This window comes from Galleria mellonella, unplaced genomic scaffold (genome assembly GCF_026898425.1).
Source record: "Galleria mellonella isolate WM207_F2 unplaced genomic scaffold, CSIRO_AGI_GalMel_v1 utg133, whole genome shotgun sequence".
Classification (NCBI taxonomy): domain Eukaryota; kingdom Metazoa; phylum Arthropoda; class Insecta; order Lepidoptera; family Pyralidae; genus Galleria; species Galleria mellonella.
The window spans coordinates 2,680,784-2,702,866 of record NW_026441990.1 but is presented as its reverse complement, the minus strand read 5'-3'; the positions used below and the strand labels follow the sequence as shown (position 1 = coordinate 2,702,866).

The window sequence follows — 22,083 nt, the reverse complement described above, 5'->3', positions numbered from 1 at the left end:
AGCTGTGCCGTATGATTGTTCGCCACCTCAGTAGTACAGGCGGGGTTACCATACAATTTTCACCCATCAAAAAATATATATATTTGTTATTGGGCCAATATACCTATGTATACATACTGTAACTACAATATATAGATATTACTATATATTACCCGCCCTTAGTTATTTGTGTCTCTATCGCAAGGGACTTGACACGAATATAGATACATATAAAGTTTTATCCGCGTGATTGGCAACCCTAATTGTAGCTAACAACCACATTACTATTATGTTCTTGTCCCTTGTCCTGATTACAATTATCTGTAAATTGTTTTATTATATTTACTAGGAAACATTTGCTTTTGAAATGTGAATTATGAAGATGTTTCATGTAATGTAATTCGTGTTTCTACCGTGAAGCAGTTACGCTTGCATGGCTGTGTTTCGGTTTGAAGGGTATTTTTTTAATGGGTGATAATGGTATGGTAACCCCGTCTGCGCTATCAGTATACAATGGCGGGGCACCAGTGATAGATGACTAATGAGGATGAAAGCAGGTCAGTTAGTCCATCCTGAGGAATTTTACTTGAATTAGCCACGATGGTTTCCAGGGGGAACCATGCGTGGAGGTCGACCTGATAGGGTATATTGTTAGTAATGGAGCTATTTGACCCCATTACTAACAATCCCTTTCCCCCCAGTTTGAAGGGTGGGATATGGCAGTCAATTTACAGGGCATAGATGAACAACACCTGGGTCCTCAGGAATGGCAACGCATAGGGAGTATCATGGGCGAAACAGTATACTCTGTTATGGCACTGCTCACGTCTATAGGCGATGGTTACTACTTTCCATCAGGTGGGCCGTCAGCTTGTTTGTCATTCAAGTTGCTTAAAAATATGTCATTTTCAAAATTTTACACAAACTATTTAAGTGGATAAAAGGCTAGAAGTCACTTTGAAGTACTAGCTAATATCGAATCGTGATATTTAATAAAATATCACGATTCGATAATATAATATAATATAATAATATTATTTATTATTATTATTTTACGTTACTTACCTTGGCATGATACTAGGAAGAATATGTGAGCTTATGGAGTCAGGTTATAGAATAAACTTCCTGTCGAAGTTTTTCCAATAGATTACCGAATTTTCTTACACTTATTTTTATACGACTTAGAATGGCAAACAAACTGACGGCCCACCTGATGGAAAGTGGTAACCGTCGCCTATAGACATGAGCAGTACCATGGACATAACAGAGTATACTGTTTCGCCCATGATACCCATGCGTTGCCATTCCTGAGGACTCGGATGTTATTCCTCTGTACCCAGTAAATACACAACTCGCGCGAAATACCCCTGGTATTGCAGACGTTCATTGGCTACGGTAACCGCTTACCGTATTTGTATGCTTGTTTGCCAATTCAATGGTATAACAAAAATAGGTGAGGTTGAAGTCAAATAGGTTGCCTAGTAACAACGAATCAAGCAAGAATTCCCGAAATTACCAAAAGACTTTTTTTAATGGGTGATAATGAAATGGTAACCCTGCCTGTGCTATCGGTATATGCTGGCGAGGCACCAGTGAGGGATGATAGGTGACGATGAAAGCAGGTCAGTTAGCCCATCGTGACGAATTCCACTAGAATTAACCACGATGGTGTACAGGGAGACCACGTGGAGTTCGACCTGATAGGGTGAGTTAGATCCCCATTACTAACAATCCCTTTCCCCCTACCAAAAGACATAATATCCTTTTCATAATACTAAGAAGATACTAAGAGTGGATATGGCAGTAAAATAACAAACTACGGATGTATATCGCTAAGGCTAACTGATATAAGTGTTTCAAGAATGTCAACACATGAAAGGTATTTATGTATCACAATATATTTTCTGATGTTCATGATTTTGTTCATGCCTGTAGACCGGTGGTCCCAACGCGGGGCCCACGCCCCACAGGGGGCAATTTGATAGTTATGGGGGAGCAAAAAAAAAAATGGACTCAAAGCGATCTTAACCCTCTTAATCCGGGTCATTTTGGCACCGATATCTATTCGTAGGATTGCATTAAAATCCTGCGAGTAGATATCGGTGACAAATTTATCAAAAAAAAAAAAAATTAAAAAATGCTGTAAATATTTATTAGGTATAATTTCGTTTGACGTTACCAAAATATCAACTGGGCGATTAGAGTCGTCAAGTAAACTCTGTCGGGAAAATTATGTATGAGGGCATAAAAATTTTAGAAATGCACAAGTGGGGCATGGCACAAAAAAGGTTGGGAAACACTGCTGTAGACGATGATTACTATTTACTTTCCATTAGGTTTCTTCTTTCTATCCGATGGGTCGTCAGCATATTTGCTATTTTGACCAGCATAAAAAATACAATACAATTAGATACTCGACCGACGAATTTGTTCATCTGATGGTGATGTTTCATTCCATCATTGATCATCATCATCATCATATCGGCCATTAACTGTCCACTGCTGAATGTAGGCCTCCCCCATAAAAAGGATTTTGCTAGTAGTTCCCACGCTTGGCAGGTGGGTCGGCAATCGCAGTTAGGCTTTTGGGACATTTTAAGAGAGACACTGCTGATTTTAGATTCTATTCCACAACCAAAAAAACCGAATTCAATCATAACAGAACCAGTTATTTTGATTTAAAAATAAACTACTGCATTAATTTTGATGAAATTTCCATGAGACCAATCTGCACGTAAAAATCCTTTAAAATAAAAATAAAAAATTACGGAATCGATTTATAACTGACAGAGTTATAAGATAACAAACATAAGAAAAATACAACAGAATTGAGAATCTCCTTCTTTTTGAAATCGATTGATTAGTAACAAATCGAAATATTTAGTCAATTAATCGATATTTAATTTATATTACTTTTGCCCATCAGCAGACTGTCTATGGTCAGTTTAATTATTTAATTGTTTACATTTACAATAAATTATATTTCAACAGACTACCTACACGTTATCCAAAATTAGAGCTTCATAATTATTTTATTAATAGTAACTTATTTATATTTAATTTAATTTTATATTTAAAATTAATTTTAGAAACTGAAAGACTGGCTTATAAAGTAAGACTAAATTATAGTCACGTATAATACAATATTAATGCACACGCCTATTATAGGTATTCACAGCATTTACTTTAACATAGTTATACAGTGCAAGAAAATGAAGTAAATAATAAAAACAAACATGTAACCTAAGTTGTGAGCAATATCAGAAAATAAGATTATGAGTGAATTGAATTAAACACTATTATTATTATTATTATATAGTTCTCGAAATTAGAAAAAAACTATGACAAATTTGCGATGGGAATGATATAATTAACAGAAACTGGACTTGTAATTTAAAAAAAATATGAATAAACGATCTGTATCTGTAGGTATTTATACAAAAACGATATGATAAAAACTCAAGAAGCTTAAGATCTATTTTATATACCATTCATATGAGTATCTATATATATATAAGCATTTTCGCGTATGCAAAAACATGCCTCTGAGAGACTGGCCACAATAATCTGGGTATCCTTGACTTCTTATCAAGGATATGTATGACTAATAACATTATTAGGATATAAAATTGTAATTTCAACTTTTTTATTATACAGTGACGTCAAACTATGGGACATATAAATATTTATATGAGAATATTCAGAGGGTATTTCCCGGTTGAGTCTTTTCTTTACAATATGAGCCTGTCTAAGTACCTAAAATATTGCTAACGTACTTGAGACAGAAAAAACTATTTTTTATACTACTGAGGTGGCGAACAAGCATACGGCACAGCTGATGGTAAGCAGTTTTTTTATGGGTGAAAATAGTATGATACGCTGGCGGAGCACCAGTGAAGGGTGATAGATGAGAATGAAAACAGGCCAGTTAGTCCATCATGATGAATTCATCAGGAATTAATCATGATAGTTTCCAGGGGGAACTGCGAGGAGGTCGACCTGGTTGGGTATATAGCTAGCAATGGGATTCTCAATCTCCATTACTTATAATACCTTACCCCCAATGGTAAGCGGTTACATTATGCTATGCACGGAGTTGCCACTCGAGAGTGTAAACGATAAAAATTTAAATAGTAAATTAAACAAAGTCTTGCAGGTAAGGTAATTTTTCAAAAGGAAGCAAGTAGAGAAGAAGCGGTTAATACTTTAATCCAGTGTTTCTTAACCTTTTTTATACCATGCCCCACTTGAACATTTTTAAAATTTTTATGCCCCATACATAATTTTTCCCGACAAAGTTTACTTGACGACTCTAATCGCCCAACTGATATTTTGGTAACGTCAAACAAAATTATACCTAATAAATATTTACAGCATTTTTTTAAATTCACTTTTTTTTGTTAAATTTGGCACTAATAGCACTCGTAGCATTTAAATGGCTCGGATCAATAGGGTTAAAATTGCTTCGAGTCCATTTTTTAATTGCTCACTCCTTAACTATCAAATTGCTCCCCTGCGGGACGTGGGTTCCATGTTGGAAAACACCGGTAACCGGTATGAACGATCGAAATAATTTGCGGATTATCAAGTTTGCAATCAATAAGGTTCATACTTTGATGATTAATTCCGTCGTGGTCTGCGAGAAGGTCGATCGTGGACCGAACACGATTATATAATGAAGATAATTATAATAAATATAATTATTCATCGTGTTTCTTTGTTGCACCGTGCCGTCGCGCCACCTGTGTACATTTGACGATTATTATCTAAAAATAAAGTAATCAAATTGAATTCTTATTTCATTAAAAATTTGACGACCACTGACATAAATGAGGTACCGGATTCGATGGACGGTTCCAATACATTCCAATAAACTTCATCATCATCATTACGGTCACCAATTATCGTTATTTAAAAGATATTTTTCAACAGAATGATAATGAAAGCGTGTATGATAAGATTAATGAATGTGGAGAAAGTGAAAGAAGTCTGTTTGAGCCATTTGGTGTTCCATTGTTTCTGCTTACACCAATGGGAGACACGCGTGGCATGTATGTATGAAAATAAAACTCGCCTGCGCTATCGGTATGTACTCATACCGATGGGGTACTAGTGAGGGGTTGATAAGGATGAAGTCAAGTCAAGACTTGACTTCATCCTCATCAACCCCAAATAATCACGATAATTTCCAGGAAAAACCGCTTAAAGGTCGACCTGACTGAGTATATTGCTATCAGTGGGGTTGTTACATCATATTACTAGTAGTTCCTTTCCCTTAGATGTGATAAATTAAAATTGAGCAGATAAAATAATACTGCCTTATATTTACAAAAAAATTAAACTTGTGATAGACAGATGTTCATTACGTGTTTAGACGTATTTACTACAAAACCGTGTGTAACATTTGTTTATGTGTAAACAAAAGAAAAATTGCTGTTTTAAAAATAAAAGATATTTATAGTACGATAATGAATTTTATTACAATAGTTTATAGACTTTGGTGCATAAATTTATAAATCGACATTTCAATAATGTTTAATCACTTAGACAGACTAAACAACCTTTTAAATACTTTGCCGTATGGTCCCGGCATAGAATAGGCCACCCCTTCCTTTTCCGTTATTTAAATTAAATTAATTTATTGCAATAAACAAATGTATACAGTTATTATGCATTTAACTTGTTTATGTAATATACTTACATTACGCATCGCCCTGTACTCGAATTAGAAAATACCATTGCAATTTGAACTATTGCACATGTCCCTTAGAGTACAAAATAGTTTACACTGAATGATTGTTAAAGAACCTACGTTATTTCCATATAATTATGTCCTCACTGAGGTCAGTGAATCTTCTATACTAGTAGGTACTATTATCTATTCTTGGATAGTTTTAGACCTTTTGCATCCGTGTTGCATTATCTGAAATACCTGAGTATTGTATGGTACTTGCTACCCACACGGGCTTCGCATGGATATACTAAAGATATATATTAAAGAAAATGAGATCAAACTTCCCCTAATCTAAAATTTACACCTTTACATACGATTTTTCAAACGTTTCCTTTTATATACGCCTTGTTCTGACAATTTCAAATGCAGCAAAAATGAATTAGCCAATTACATGCAGCCTTTGCGACTAAAACCTGATCTTAGGTACTGAAACATCTTTATTAATAAAATCATTTAGTTTCATGAGCTGCTTTTAGACACAGATAAGAGAGTCTAAATCACTTAGTGAATATGGTAGGTAACATATGTACCTACCCCATTTAGTAAATGATTTTACCAATAAATCAATAGGTAAATTATTATGGTTATTGATAGATAATGTTATTGATTCAATGTTTTTACACTGAGCTAATTTTCTGATATTATAACTATGTTAGAACTACCACAAAAACGTGCAATAAAAATGTTGAGATAGAAAACATTTAAAAGCTATAAAAATAATAATGCTCTGCTACCAAATTTTTAATATGCACAAATGATATACATACATGAATTACTAGTTTTTACTCGCCACTATGTCCGCGATTCCGGTCCACTTCATTCCAAATGTTATGCCAAATTTTGTAACAATTGATTACAGCACCAAGGAGTAGCAAACAAAGTCATATCTATATATATTTTCATTTATTATAGTCCTTCCAATCTTAATATATAAAAGTCCCGTGTCACGATGTTCTCTCACACTAATCTTTGCAACTGTCAACCAATTTCAATATTTTTTTTTATATGTATATTGATTACTCCAATTTGAAAAATAAGATATATTTCGATAAGTAAAATGAACCCAATAAGTAGCGGTAGTACGCAAAACGATGTTTTTCGAATCAAGAATTTTATAATTTGTCTTTATTACGTGACTTCAAAGCAAAAATATCGAAGTCGATTGGACAAATAGCATTGCTAATCTGATCTCGTAATAACAGCTTTAAAATGCACAACATCATTGTAAATACAAAATATATTTAAATATCAAAACATTGTATTGTTTTCTATGGATTATAAAACCAGTATCATTAAATTCATATGACACAGCTTTTAGTACAAAACTGGATATATCAACATGTAAATAGTATGAGTTCAAGATCACACCGGTGCACGATGAGTTTAATCAGAAGATTCTATTACGCTTATTTGGTTGAAGCAACATTTATATCCACTAACTGTTTGCGGGAGGAAAGGGATTGTTAGTAATCAGATTTAACAGCCCCATTGCTAGCAATACACCCTATTGGGTCGACCTCCACGCGATTCCCCCTGGAACCTAAAGTGTTTAAATGGTCATTAAGGACCAATTGACCCGTCTTCATCCTCACCTGTCACCCTTTACTGGTACCCCACCACCGAATACCGATAGCGCAGGTAGGATTACCATTCCATCTTTACACATTAAAAAAAAACTAGCTGTTTGCCGCAGTTTAGCTCATGTGAATCAGTATATAAAAAATCCTATGTGCTAAATTACAAACTTTAATTAAAATTTAAAAGTGTACAAATTTTAATTAAATCTTTGTTAGCCTTTTAAGCGTTATTGAGAAACAAATAGACAGATAGATAGAATAAAGTGTCTAAATAGACACTTTACTGAACTAACTAAATTCTATATCTCTGGTTATTTGTTTAGAATTATTTTATTTAATTTCACTACCATGGGTATGTGTGCGACTGCCAACAACAGAAGATTGACTACTATTGATATTACCAGAAGTTCTACAATCCTCAATTATAGCGATCAATCTTCGACTGTCATTTGGTCCACGCACGTTTTGCGTCAAATGTTTTACCTCTAAACGAGACATCTTTTGGCAAATTAATAAAACTCTGTTTGGAGCCTAGTGTTAACCGTTCGGCACCCAAATAAAGAATGAATATTTAAACATCCAAACATCTTTACCAACTTTCAATTTTATAATGCTATTATATACAGGTAAACCCGAATGCTTCTGTGATTTGTTCATCATCAATTCAGCCTTTAACTGTCCACTGCTATACATGAGCTTTCCCTCTTGGGGGGAGGGGGGTTGCGAGTAGTTGCCACACTTGCCAGGATTGGCAACAGCAGTTAGGCTTTGGAGATGTTTTAAAAGGGATGCTGCTGCCCATTCCTCATCCTCCTTTAGTCGCCTCTTACGATACCCACGGAAAGGAAGGGGTGGCCTATTTTATGCCGAGACTACACGGCATTTGTGACTTATTGTATGTATATATATATATATATATATATATATATATATATATAATAGAGAACTACTACACACATATACACAAACATTCACATTTATAATTTTAATAGATTTCATTAATTATCCTAAAGGTTGTCTGTATATACAACATATACTAAACAAAATATACTAAATAACATACAATAAACAGTTAAATAAATAAATAAATAATTCTTTACTTTTCAGTAACGATCCCGCTGGTCAGCTTCGGCATGATTCAGGGCTGGCTGTCGCCCATGATCGCTGTACTGCAGTCCCCAGACACCCCATCTCCTGAGCCGTACACCACATCTGACATATCCTGGATGACGTCAGTGACGTACATCACCGCGATAGTCTTTGGCGCCCCCATGGGATACCTAACTGACAGATACGGGAGGAAAATGATGACACTGCTCACAATATTGTCATTAATTGTAAGTTGTATACAGTTTTATAGGTTACCATAGATATAATAATACTGTTTGTATCCTACGGATTTACCCGTTTTAATCAGGTACATAAAGTATCCTACGCGCTAAGTTAGGATATAACTTACCCGTGAACCAAATTTCATTTAAATCTGTACTTTTTGCGTTAAAGAACAATAAATATCCATCTATTTTATCATCACAAATTTTTAAATTTATTATATTAATAGGAAGATTGATTAGCTTTTATCCGCGACTTCATTCTCGTGACCAGAATATGTTAACAGAACAATATCAAAAATAGTCTATGTCCTTCTCCATTCCACTTAAAAGTTACGTGTGAAATAATTTTAATATATATTTGTTTATTGCACTTGTAAATTACATTGTTAATGCATTTATAAATATTTTGAGCGAGGGTGGACGTATCTTTGACAGAGATCTCTTTCAGTCAACCCAAAGCAGTTAGAAAGCATGTTGTTAGCAAGTAGCTGAAGTGCTAATAGTGATTGGTTAAGCGGTTAAAGCAAAAAACGGACAAAAAATTACACTTTTACACTTATAATATAATTAAATATAATTAAAAATGTTAACAAACAAATAATTGACCCCACGTATGACAATCTACTGATGTCTAGTAATACAAGTATTATGAATCAAGAATTACTTTTTTTTTTATTTTTCGATTTATTGGTTACGTTTTATATGATTAGAGAATCGTGCTGAATTCCTAGGGTATGGTCTAACTGACCTGCCTTTTCATCTCACCTATCATCCCTCACCTGCCTCTTTAACGTAAACCGATAGCGCTGACGGGGTTATCATTCCATTATCATCTATAAAAAAACATCCCTCACTGGTGCCCCGCCAGCGTATACTGATGGAGCAGATAGGGTTAATTATTATCATTAATAATTATTAATAATTAATAAAAAAAAATACATCAATACCCCACATAATATATCAATACATCGCTACCCCATCTACCGATTATAATTCCATTTTCATCTGTTTAAAGAAATAGTCACGAGAAATACGAAAATTTATTCGATATAAATGTTTATTGAATGAATGCAGATTGTTATCATTTTAATCAAAAACAGAGGCATTTATTGCGTTTCTACTTGATAAACACTGTTATTGGTAATTTTTAATGGCATTCGTGTTATGTCTAAAATTAGCTTATAAACAAAGGAATAAAGATGATAAAGATGAATTGTATATATGTATGTACAACACGTTGTATAGGGGGGAAAAGGAATTGTTAGCAATGGAGTTTGACAGCCCCTTTGCTAGCAATATCCCTTATTAGGTCGACCTACACATGGTTCCCCCTGGAAACCATCGGGAACAATTCTTGTTGAATTCGTCACGACGGGCTAACTGACCTACTTCATCCTCACCTATCATCCTTCACTGGTGCCCCCCGGTGTATACCAATAGCGCGGGTGGGGTTACCATTCCATTATCATCCATTAAAAAAAAACAACGTTGTATATTTATATATAAATATAACATAAGAAAAAAAAATACAATGGACTTATAGACTTCCACCTTTTTCTGTATACATGTATAAATGGGTTTTACTAGTAGTTGTCACACTTGGCAGGTGGATTGGCAACTGCAGTTAGGTTTTGGTGAATTTTTAAAAGGCACGCTGCTAGGCATCCCCTGACTATTAAGTTCCTACGACACCCACGGGAAACGAACGGGAAGACGTGGCAAATTCTATGGCCGGGACCACACGGCGAACATATAAATATAGTGTATTTAAATAATTTTTAAAAGGTTATATACGTCAATTATTATTATCCGATTTTGGTGATTCTATTTTAATCAAATCACTTTTCCATCGTGTCGGTGTCGTGTATATCTATTCAAGTTTAAAGTGGAAAGCATAGAATCACGTCTTCGGTTGTTTTTTTTTTAATATTTGTTATAACTGCGTCAGTTGTAAATCGATTTGGAAAATTCTTTTTTTAATTTAAAGGATACATTTACAAATTAATCCCATAGAAATTTTATTAAAATCAATTTTATAGTTTAATTTTTAAATGAAAATAACTAATTTTGTCACAATGGAAGTCACTTTTTTGTGAAACACAATCTTAATTATTTCAAACCGGTTAAAATTAAGATTTCGCTATTTAAATTTCAACAAGTGTTTATTAATGTAATATGTCTATGAAACATCTCAGTAAACATTTGTATGTATGTTACGTCACTGTCACCTTTTGCGGTGCAACATGCACTCGTAATAATACTAGTGTTGCATACAAACACTCCCTGGATCACCATCAGACGGGCTGTATGCATTGGCGTATATTAACAGCAGCTCTAAGTTACCGAAGTAAAGCAAAGTCATTTGTTAAAAAGAATTGAATGAATGAATGAATGAAAACTTTTTGTTCCCTTCAAAGAATAATACAGATTATAAAGATTATATAATATGTACACAAACAAAATTAACACTTAATTTGGTTTAATCATTACGCGTAAGGCTGTATGTTCGTTTAGAACCTGTGTGGTATAAAAAATCTGTTTGTAATTTGGGTTTATTCCTGTGTTTGTATTATATTTGTTTTGTTACAATTAAAATTTCTTTTTTGCGAAGCAAATACTTAAATTTATTTCATTACCAGAAAATACAAAAAAAAAAAACAAATAGATCCCTCACATTCTTTTCTCTTTTTAATTGCTTTCCAAAATTCTATCGTTCACTAACGTTCTTTATCTAAATATTAAAAACTACAATATATATATATATATATATATATATATATATATATATATATATATATATATATATATATATATATGCTGTTTCATCGTTATTAATGCATAGAACAATAATTTGATTGCAAACTCATAATGCTATTGTTATATTTTGTAATTGTTATATTAGTAAAAGTTCTGTTTGTAATTTGTAGATGCACCAAATAAATAAATAAATAACCTTATTTCCTTCCTTTTTCTTCCTATAATACCTATAGATCTTGTATTATTGTTTGGAATGCGACAAAAAATAGTCACGACTTACTTCCGATCGATATTGGGTGCTACTATTGTAGTTTTTATAGTACAATTTTTTTTTTATTCGCTTTATACTTAGTCTATTGTTATCAACTGGGTGAACAATTGGATGTGACGGTTATAAAAAACCCGATTTATACTCGTATATACATTTCCCAAATTTATCAGTAATATAAAACCAATACGGGAGTAAACTTGTCAAAAAATCAATTCAAAGTTTTAGAATTGGCCAATAGATCGCGTACCTAATGTAGCTAGTAGTTGAAAAAGCTAATGAAATGAGAACGTTTTTTAATAAAACAGCTCAAACCTACAAATAATAGAGTAAGTACGAACATGTTAGTAGTTTTAATTTTATATACTATTATTATTTACATTGTACTATTTACGTACTTTTGCTGTCGATGCTTGTCACAACCAAAAGAAATTCTGTATTTGTCTAATTTTTTGTGGTAATATTACGTATTCGACTATGATATAACAAACGAAGACAAATTAAGAATTGATTTGTCGTAAGTAATAATTCAAAAGCGATTTTCATATATCTATTCATTCTATCATATATAATTAATAAAATTTATTCTCTTGTCCTATATTAAATTTTCTTTGAGGAACAAAAATTACTTATTGCACAAGTTTACCTGTAAACAAGCGACACGGCGTTCTAAATTCAAACCAACTTTCCACAAAAAAAGTTAAAATTGCGATAGACAGTTACTCAAACATATTAAGACAAAATCATGTCTAACATTTGTTTACGTTTAAATAAAATAAAGACTGTGTTATAAAAAATTAAAATTTTATTGATTTTGGCATATAAAACTATAATCAAACATTACTGTTTCGACTAAATAGATAATAATCAGAGTTTCGTTAAAATCTGTTTACCATAGATAGTGTTTTAAATTATTTTTATGGTAAAATTGAAATATCTTTCATCGATGTGTGTGTAGTAAAAGATTAATTTTACATGAATGTTTTTTATTTGACTAAGTAATTATATATTATATTGTGTCTTTCTTTCATCAGATATATTGGCAAATAAAACTGCTCTGCCTGGAGCCGTGGGCGTTGATCCTGGCTCGTGCCGTCGCTGGAATCCCTTGCTCTGCCTGCTACATAGTGCTTCCTATATACTTGAAGGAAATCAGCGACATTGACTTGAGAGGTGCTTTAGGTTCTCTACTTATAATGAATAGGTAAGGTAGCTATTAATTTATTTTTATTTATTCACTAGCTATTTCCCGCGGCTTTGCTCGCGTGATTTAGTGTGTACAGTATACAGTAACAATATACAGTAACCTACTCGTGTATTAAAATCATATAATTTACTTGTGTTCCTTTATATGTATATTTTATATAAGGCCCCCTATAATCAATAATTATTTTCCCCTCCTGGAAAATAATTTTAATTATCCCAATGCCATTTATGCTTTTCCCATTTTATACCATACCATACCATACCATTCATCCGTTAATTGTTTACTGCCGAACATAAGCTTCACCTATTGCGGGATTTTGCCAGTAGTTGCCAAGCTTGGCACGCGAGTAGGTAACCACAGTTAGGCCTTGGTAATGTTTTAAGGAGGATGCAGCTGCATATCTCTTGACTATTAAGTTTACTTAGTCGCCTCTTACAATACTAACGGGAAAGAAAGAGGTGTGGCCTATTCTATACCGGAACCACACGGCGTTTCCACTTCATACTACCTTATAAAATAAATAAAAATTCTAAGCTATTCTTTATTGCACTAAAACATACAGTAATAATAACAATTATAAACAATGTAATCAAAGGCGAACTTATCTCTAAAAGAGATCCTAATCAAAAATCTAATTTCAATGCACTATACAAATCCTTTACAAAAGTTAACCATCTAGATATTTATGCAATCAATATACATTATTTTCAACAATAAAACTAGTTAGCGGTAGGTATCATTAAACAAAACACGTAATCTGGTCAAGACTGTACAGTGACCGACGCGATCTAGAATTTTCTATAATCAATGTAGGCATCTATCTCTATCTAGTTAAGAGCATATTCCGAAGCTTCTACTGAAGTGTGACAACGTTGGAATTATCTGTCAAATTTTCAGAAATATTTGAAAAATCCTTTTTAATATTATAAACGTGAATGTAAGTTTGTTTGTTACCTCTTGGCGTCTTAACGGCTTAACCAATCATTACAAAATTTTATGTACTTCTAGTATATGGGATATATAGAAGAATACAGTATGTTTTTTTACTAAGTGCGTAAAACATGTTTCTGTCACGCGGATAAAGTCGCGAGCAAAAGTTTACCATCATTTCAATTATTATTCATTCACTGCTGGGCACAAGCATCTCCCATATACTGCAATAAAGAAAGGTCCTGAGCCACCTGCATCCATTTAGTGGGGGGTTGTTCTACATTGCATTTGCGGATACGGGGTCGGCACTTAGGAACATTTCTTCCTCATCGGTTGTCGGCTCTTCGAGCTATGTGACCAGCCCGTTGCCACTTCAGCTTGCTTATCCTTCGTACTATGTTGGTTACTTTGGTTATTTCTTAATTTACCATCTAAAAGCAGTTTACTTCTGAAATCCAGAATATATACCATGTCTGTCATGTCTGTCTCCAATTAGGGTAGGCAATAATAATAGAACGCCAAATTCGAACAGATCTCTTTCGCTTCCTCCGCATTTATCAGTCTTTTCATACACGCTCGCCGGTTACGGGTACTTTTAATTTGGGCCTTCCTCAACACGCCGCCTATTTGGTCAACATACGTCTGTCTAGGGCGGCCCCTACTGATATCTCTATTCATTCGCGCTCGCTCTTTTGTAATCCTTCTTTCATTCATCTCCTTTTATCTTTATCAGGAATATAGGTTACCTGGCTAGCTACGTGTGTGCTGATTTACTGTCAGTAAACGCATTGCTGTGGATCGGCCTGATGGTGCCGACAGTATTGTTCTTCATTTTCCTGGTGATGCCAGAAACGCCAGAGTTCCTAGTCAAGCAGGGCAAGGTTGATGTGAGTATTTATTATATTATTTGGTATTATATCAGCCGTTAACTGTCTACTGGTATAAGCCATGGTCAGGACATGCAGGACATAAAGTCAACAATTGCCAGAATTGGCAGGCGGGTTAGCAACCGCAGTTAAGTTTTGATAATTATTTAAAAGGAACGCTGCTGCCCCTCCCTCTACCTTTACGCTCTCTTAGTCGCCTCTTACGACACCCACGGAAAGGAAGGAGTGGCCCGTTCTATGCCGAGACTAGATACCGGTAATTTAAGTATTAATCTCTAATTTATCTAGATTTTTTATATTACTGAGGCGACAGACATGCTTACAACCCGTCTGATGGTAAGCAGTAAGTTAACAAAGTCTATGAACGCCTGCAATACTAATAGCATCATGCACAGTCGGCAAACCCTGAAGAAACCTCTTTACCCTATTTGTGAAGAACTACATGTTGTAGTCTTTTGAGAAAATCTGAACAGAAACCTCCTATTTCGTTCTTATATGAATTCCATAATCAAAGCGTATATATTTATATGTTCCATATTTATTTGCGTCAGGGGTGTTCTTCTCTAGAAATCTGTCCGATTCTAGAATACGGGTATGCAACCCCGGCCTCCTGAGCCACTGCAGTGTCCCCCTCTTTCCTTTCCTACATAAGTCCTTTATTCAATCAATCAATCAATCAATCATCTTTATTCATATACATCTGTTACAGATACTTATGATACGTCAGTCTATAATTATAATAATTACTATAGAAAATAATATTGATTTAAGAAAAAATCCATAATTACATTTACAATACAATTCACATTAATACAAAATTCAAATCCATGCAGTTTTGTCATTTAAATAGTCATTTAATTTATAATATGCTTTTGTACAGAGAGTCCTTTCATTTACTAATTTCCTTTACGCATTTCCAACGTACCCTTCGTTTTTTCTTCAATCCTTTTTTCCAAACCGTAAGTGGCGGAAACCACCAACAAATACATTCCCAAAGAGGGTTGACGTCAGGCAGGCGGCCGGTCATGAAACTATAAATCAAATCCTTTAGTAATATGGATAAAACCATATTACGCCGACCCCAAATAATATTTGGGATAAGGGTAGAAAGATGATGATGATTTATTAGTATATTATGTATTTTGGACTACATATGCCAGGGGGGAAGGAACGCGGATTGCTAGTCCCATTGATGATTCCCACCAGACCGACCTCCCCCTTGGAAACCATTGTGCTAAATCTCAGGTGTATTTATAACAATGGGCTAACTGATTTGCTCTTTTATTCTCATCTATTATCTCTCACTGGTGCCCCGACAGTTTATACCGTTATACCCCCCCCCCCCCCCCCCCCCCGCTATTGCCTTATATTTGTAATTTACAAATGAAAAAAGAATATATAATAATAAACATAGACTACTTAAAGCATCGTCATATTTAAAAAAGCATATTCCTTTTTAAAAGATCATACGAAGTCATACGAAAAGACTTGTTTAGATTGTTTTGTTCACCGGAAATACGTATATGGATTAATTTAAATGATCATTAAAATGCGCTAAGTTTATTGAGATTACCTTTCGTTATAGAAAATATATAAAAATATCCAATATATCCAAGACAAGGACTTCCAGCGTACAAATACGTGAAAAGTTTAATGACCTTATTTTTGTAGTCAAATAAATAATAATAAATATACATAATCATTATAGAGGTCATTCATACATTTCTAATGATATCTGTTTATATTCGCTAAATAAATAAAGCTATGCTCAAATAGATTTTAAACGACCTCCAAAGAAAGAAAAAGGAGGTTCTTTGTTCGTCTGATTTTTTTTTAATGTTTATATTCCGCGGTTACGTCACTAATTCAATTTTTTTCAATTCCGTTTGCAATCGGTACGATTTACTTTCATATTAGTTCTATTTTAATTCTCTTTTCATTTAAGAGTTTCCTCTTGTCGGTGCAACTAATTCATGCATCTTCTTCCAGCCAGCTCTATCCCAGACCATATCCTTGACCTCCCTATACGACATGACACCTAGTGTTTTAATTAAGATCACTAAATAATATAATAAATAATTGGAAGTTGGTATTTTTCTAAGTAAAACTGCTCGTCGAGAAGAAAAAATTTCAGAACCTAAATTCTAAAGTATCAGTATAAGGGTAGGAGGATATGATAGAAGATAAGAGGTAAACGAGGAAGACGTTGATACAGAACGTTATTGACAATTTATGCCAAAATAAACAAAAATCTACTATGTTTAATTCCAGGAAGCAAAGGCGGTTCTAGCGTGGCTTCGAGGAGTACCCGTCATAGACAGATCACTGGAACAAGAGATAGAGAGCGTGGTGAAAGTGGACAAACAGACTCGAGCCAGCGAAACTTCTGTTTGGGGCATTATTTGTAAATATACTTTTTTAATTTATATATATATAAAGTTATCTGCTTAACTAACTCTGTCCTATTCGTGTTTCTATCATGAAGCAGTTACGTTTGAAGGGTGGGATAATGCAGTAAAATTACAGGGACAAAGGCATAACGCCTTAGTCTTCAGGAATAGCAACGCATAAAAGATATCTTAAAGGACACAGTGTACTCTGGTATGTCTATAGCACTGTACATGTCTGTAGGCGACCGTTACCACTTACCATTAGGTAGGCCGTCAGTGTGTTTGCTATTCTAAGTTGCATAAAAGAAATTAAAGCAGCAATATGCAGGAAACAAAAAAACTCACTTGCATATTCATAAGTAAAAGTAGTAAAAATCTTACCATGTACAGAAATAATAATTCTTATTTCAATAGATTCTCTTTATTTTCATGTTATAATTTATTTATATTATTTTTATTATTATATATGTATTTACATGTATATGTGTTTATTTTTACATAGGAATAGTATTTAAAGGATTTTTTTTTTCAAGCATGACGAAAGAACACCAAAGCCACAAAGGAGATCATGATTTTGCGATTCCTAGAAAATTGTTTGTGGTTTATATTTTTTATTACTATAATCGCTAACGTGCAGATATAAAAACAAAATTGATGCATTATTATTGATATTGCTAATATAATTATTAAGGAAAATCCGCATACTATCAAAGAAATAAGTTTCTCATTGACCAATAAAAGGCATTTCAATTTCCCCTCAATATCTTATTATAACAGAATGTAAAATGTTTTATCCTTATAGTTAATATTTATTATACTTATAGAAATAATTTTTCTTGAAACTAGAGCAAGATATTGTAATTTCATTGAATTAATTTTTCAAATATCTAATAAATATTTATAACCACTCCTCTCTGTTCAAAGTTTGCCTGAAAGATATCGCTTTTAACGATAGGCCGCCCATTGTTTTCTCAGTATAAACATTTCTTGTAATTATTTATATCTATAACTACTGTATGTAATTATTTTAAGAAAACAAAGAGTATCTATTTATCTATTAACTTATTAATATATGAAAATTGTAATTATATAGGAGATATTTACGAAAAATCAATATTAGGGATCTTAATAAGATTAACAGAAGCCAAAATAGTAAATTTAAAGATTTTTTTGTTTGTCTATGTTTCTTCCGACATCTCTCAAAAACTACTGCACCAAAAATGCGATATGTACAGACCTACAGTTCTTTTAAATTGTATTTTTTTTGTGGGATACAATCTTTAATTTATTTTTATACCAATGAGGTGGTGAACAAGCATACGGCCCACCTGATGTTAAGCGGTTACTATGAACGCCTGCAATACCTGCAATTTTTTATTTTCTACTCTTAGACAAATAACAAAATCACTATTATTAACTAATTATAAACCTACCTATCTCTCTAATTTAATAAATATTGTTTGATTACTTTTTTGTATTTACTGTCTGACTTGCGCCATCTACCTTTCTCTCTGTACTTATCCATTATTTATGCCAGGTTGTCTGTAAGAGATTGCTTTTAGCGATAATGCCGCCTTTTGTATATGCACATTCTGTACAAATACTCCTTGTATAAATCTCCATTTTGCGCAATAAAGAGTTTATTATTATTATAAACAAATTATTTATGTCTGCAAAGATTATTTGATACAATAACTTGAAGAAACCAATAATGCTTTTGATTTCAGATAATGACAAGGCAACATTCAAAGCGTTCATCATTACATTAGTCATCAAGATAGCGCAGCAGTTCGACGGGTACCTCATAGTGCTTATATACGCCGGTCTCGTATTCGGCAAAGCATCAGAATCTATCAACTTGCACCTCAGCCCCAATAAACAAATCATTATGATTGGAGTCATACAACTTATAGGGTCGACAGTGGCCACTTGTATTGTTGAGAAGACTGGAAGAAAGGTAATCTTACTAATGTAATCCTAGTATATATTTTAATCTAATAGTTACCGGTTTAACTTACATGTAATTTGGTTGACAAAGCTCGACTAGCTTCGGGATTATTCTGGACCAGAGGGAGACCAGAGGTACCTCTGTCTCATTCGTGTTTCTACCGTGAAGCAGTTGCGTTTGCATGGCTGTGTTTCGGTTTGAAGGGTGGGATATGGCGTGAATTTACAGGGTACAGAGGAATAACACCTAAGTCCTCAGGAATGACAACGCATGTGGGGTATCATGGGCGAAACAGTATACTCTGTTATGTCCATGGTACAGCTCATGTCTATAGGCGACGGTTACCACTTTCCATCAGGTGGGCCGTCAGCTTGTTTGCCATTCTAAGTTGTATAAAAAAAACCCTTAATCTTACGCGGCTGTAACACGAGCACGAGTCTGATTACACGATACCGTCACAGATAAGGAAGATTGCTGCGCCAAATTGAGTGCGGTTTTTTACTGTAATGCTCCTAAAGATACAACTTAAAACCTGGTTATATTTTATCTTGATAAACCTTTTAAAAGTGGTCTATTCTACTGGTTTACCTACTTCGAAAATCCACGCATACGAAGTAATGGGTAAAAAGTTAGTTTCCAATACATACACTTTTTAAGCAAAGCTAAAAAAATAATCTGTAAAATTGTTTTGGCATAGTGTTTTATGCATATAGTAGTATGCACATTTTAGGATTATGTATCTAAATAGCGCAAAAACCTTACGGCACGACTTTATCCGCCCGTTTGTCTGTCACAGTACTATATCTCAGCAACAACTAATATTGGCCCACACATATGTATGTGTCGGCTATTTGCTATATAGCAAAGGATTTTTTTTTTAAATATTACTTAGCATAAATAAGCTCCAAAACTCGATTACCAGTCATGCCAATTTAGGAAAACTACTTATTCTGAATTGGCTCGTGTTTGAGTATTCTGGGTTATGCACCATATGTGCGTTGCTCATAATACTGGGTGTCTTAGATCGAGGACCAAGCGATTGGTATTGGTAGATTGTATGGCACTACTATGATTACTAACTTTTACTTGCGACTGTCTGCATGAGCAGATCATGTTAATTTACCGAGATAAATAGTAGCCTGTATTTATGTCCGTCACTAATATTATGTGTATATCAAATTTCACAACACTTAGTTACGATAATTAAACAAACAAACTTACTTTTACATTTATAATATTAGTTAGGAATTAAGTATTATCTATTGTTTTTTTTTTGACGAAAGTAATAAATATACACCTCCTTTCATTCCAGTTACTCCTGGTGACCACATCGTTTGCAGTAGGAGTCGGTATGCTGATCCTCGCGGCCTGGTTCTACCTCATCTCCGTGGGGGTCTGGATGCCCGGTTGGCTCCCAGTGTTTGCTATGGGGCTGGCCATCTTCGCTGATGCCGCCGGCTTCCAGCCTATATCGTACATTATTATCACTGATTTATTCACATTTCAGGTGAGTAATTTAAATATTTTAAAATAATGCTAATATCACTATAATTTATTTATTCTTTATTGACCACAATTAAAAATATTTATTCTCTAGTTTATATAACACACTTTATCTTATCTTATATTCACATATGGGGTCAGCTAAGCCGTTGCACGTCAACCCATCAGGATCTTTTGTGCTTCCCCCTGCCCTATACCATCATTTCATAGATCCTATGTGTTACCTTAACGATATCCCGCGGTTTAAGATATCTGTAGTCCCCTGGCTCTGAATAAGCCGTTCCCAGTAGACTCATGCGCATGCTCGCTAACGAATCACAGTTATATATAACACACTTTACTTTGTCACACCCACAATACTTTGTCCTAACTAAAACACCTGGTATTTAATTTTTATGACATTAATTAATTTGTTTATTAAATCCCAGCTCCGCGGCACCGTTTCCTCGTTCACAAACATCTGCGCCAAACTCAGTAACTTCATTCAGATGAAGTGGTTCACGAACCTCTGCGAACTCATCGGTGTCCACTGGACCTTCCTCTTCTTCGCAGTTGTCTGCTTCTGTTCGTGTTTCTACTCTATGATCGCATTCCCTGAAACAAAACAAAGGACTGTTGAAGAAATATACGCAAAGTTAACGAGGAGAAGAGGTAAGGGAAAGGAGAATAAGAATGAAACTGTGCCTTAGTCGTAAGATTGGAATTGTTTTGGAGAACGAGTTGCTCATAAAAATAATTTCACTATGGTGAAAAAAATAAGGCGGCACAGATGAGAATGATAAAATGAGTTTGGATATAATCCATTCTTATAATTGTTTTAGTGTTTCCTTGGACATTCAGGACACTGTTTTTGTTATGTTGTGCTTTGGGCGTGTATCGTGAAGTGAAATTTAGTGATATGTAATCTATTTAAGTAGTCAGTCTATTACCGTAGTGATTCAATTAAAAATCGTATTAATAAATTACAAATAAAAAATATTTCTCTAAGGATGTACTAAATTTATATTTGTACAAAAAATAATAAAGCATATTAAGAATAATTATCGCCAATAACCTAATTCAATAATCAGCCATTTTTTTGTAAATAATTTATTTTTCATAATTAATCTTGCCATTAAATTACATGTGCATATTAAATTACAATTTAGATGAATATTTATTACTTACAAAATTTATAAAATGTCACCTAATTGTTCTATGATAGATGATATTCTATCATGCATATAATGCAATATTAATTATAATATATCTGTATAATTATTTTCAATTAAATTGTTATTACAAATTGCCTTATGGTGTAAATAAACTGCTTTAAGAATTAAGGATTGTGAAGACGAAGGTACTTTTTTTTAATAATTTTAACATTACATTTTTTTGTCAAATTCAACAAATATTATATACGTTAAAGTTAAAATGCATTTTCAATTACAGTTTTATTTAGTTAAAACTGGATTTAACTAAATATTACTTTGTTGTAACTAGTGTTTACAAAAATAAATATCAGTTAAAAATAGCTCTAACTAGACTAAACGTATGTTATCAAAGTGATTTAGGTAAAACTACAAATAT

General features: G+C 33.6%; 1 protein-coding gene across 1 annotated transcript in view; it reads left to right on the top strand.

Moving 5' to 3' along the window:
• The window catches only part of LOC113511083 (facilitated trehalose transporter Tret1-like), a 29,028-nt gene extending 7,165 nt beyond the window's left edge, over positions 1–21,863 (top strand). The window contains exons 2-8 of the mRNA XM_026894669.3: positions 8,398–8,627; positions 12,684–12,853; positions 14,520–14,673; positions 16,945–17,077; positions 18,791–19,020; positions 20,324–20,518; positions 20,943–21,863. Coding sequence (XP_026750470.1) covers positions 8,398–8,627; positions 12,684–12,853; positions 14,520–14,673; positions 16,945–17,077; positions 18,791–19,020; positions 20,324–20,518; positions 20,943–21,203 — 1,373 coding nt within the window. The 3' untranslated portion in view covers positions 21,204–21,863. The remainder of the gene's footprint in view (positions 1–8,397; positions 8,628–12,683; positions 12,854–14,519; positions 14,674–16,944; positions 17,078–18,790; positions 19,021–20,323; positions 20,519–20,942) is intronic.
• The last annotated feature ends 220 nt before the right edge of the window (positions 21,864–22,083 follow it).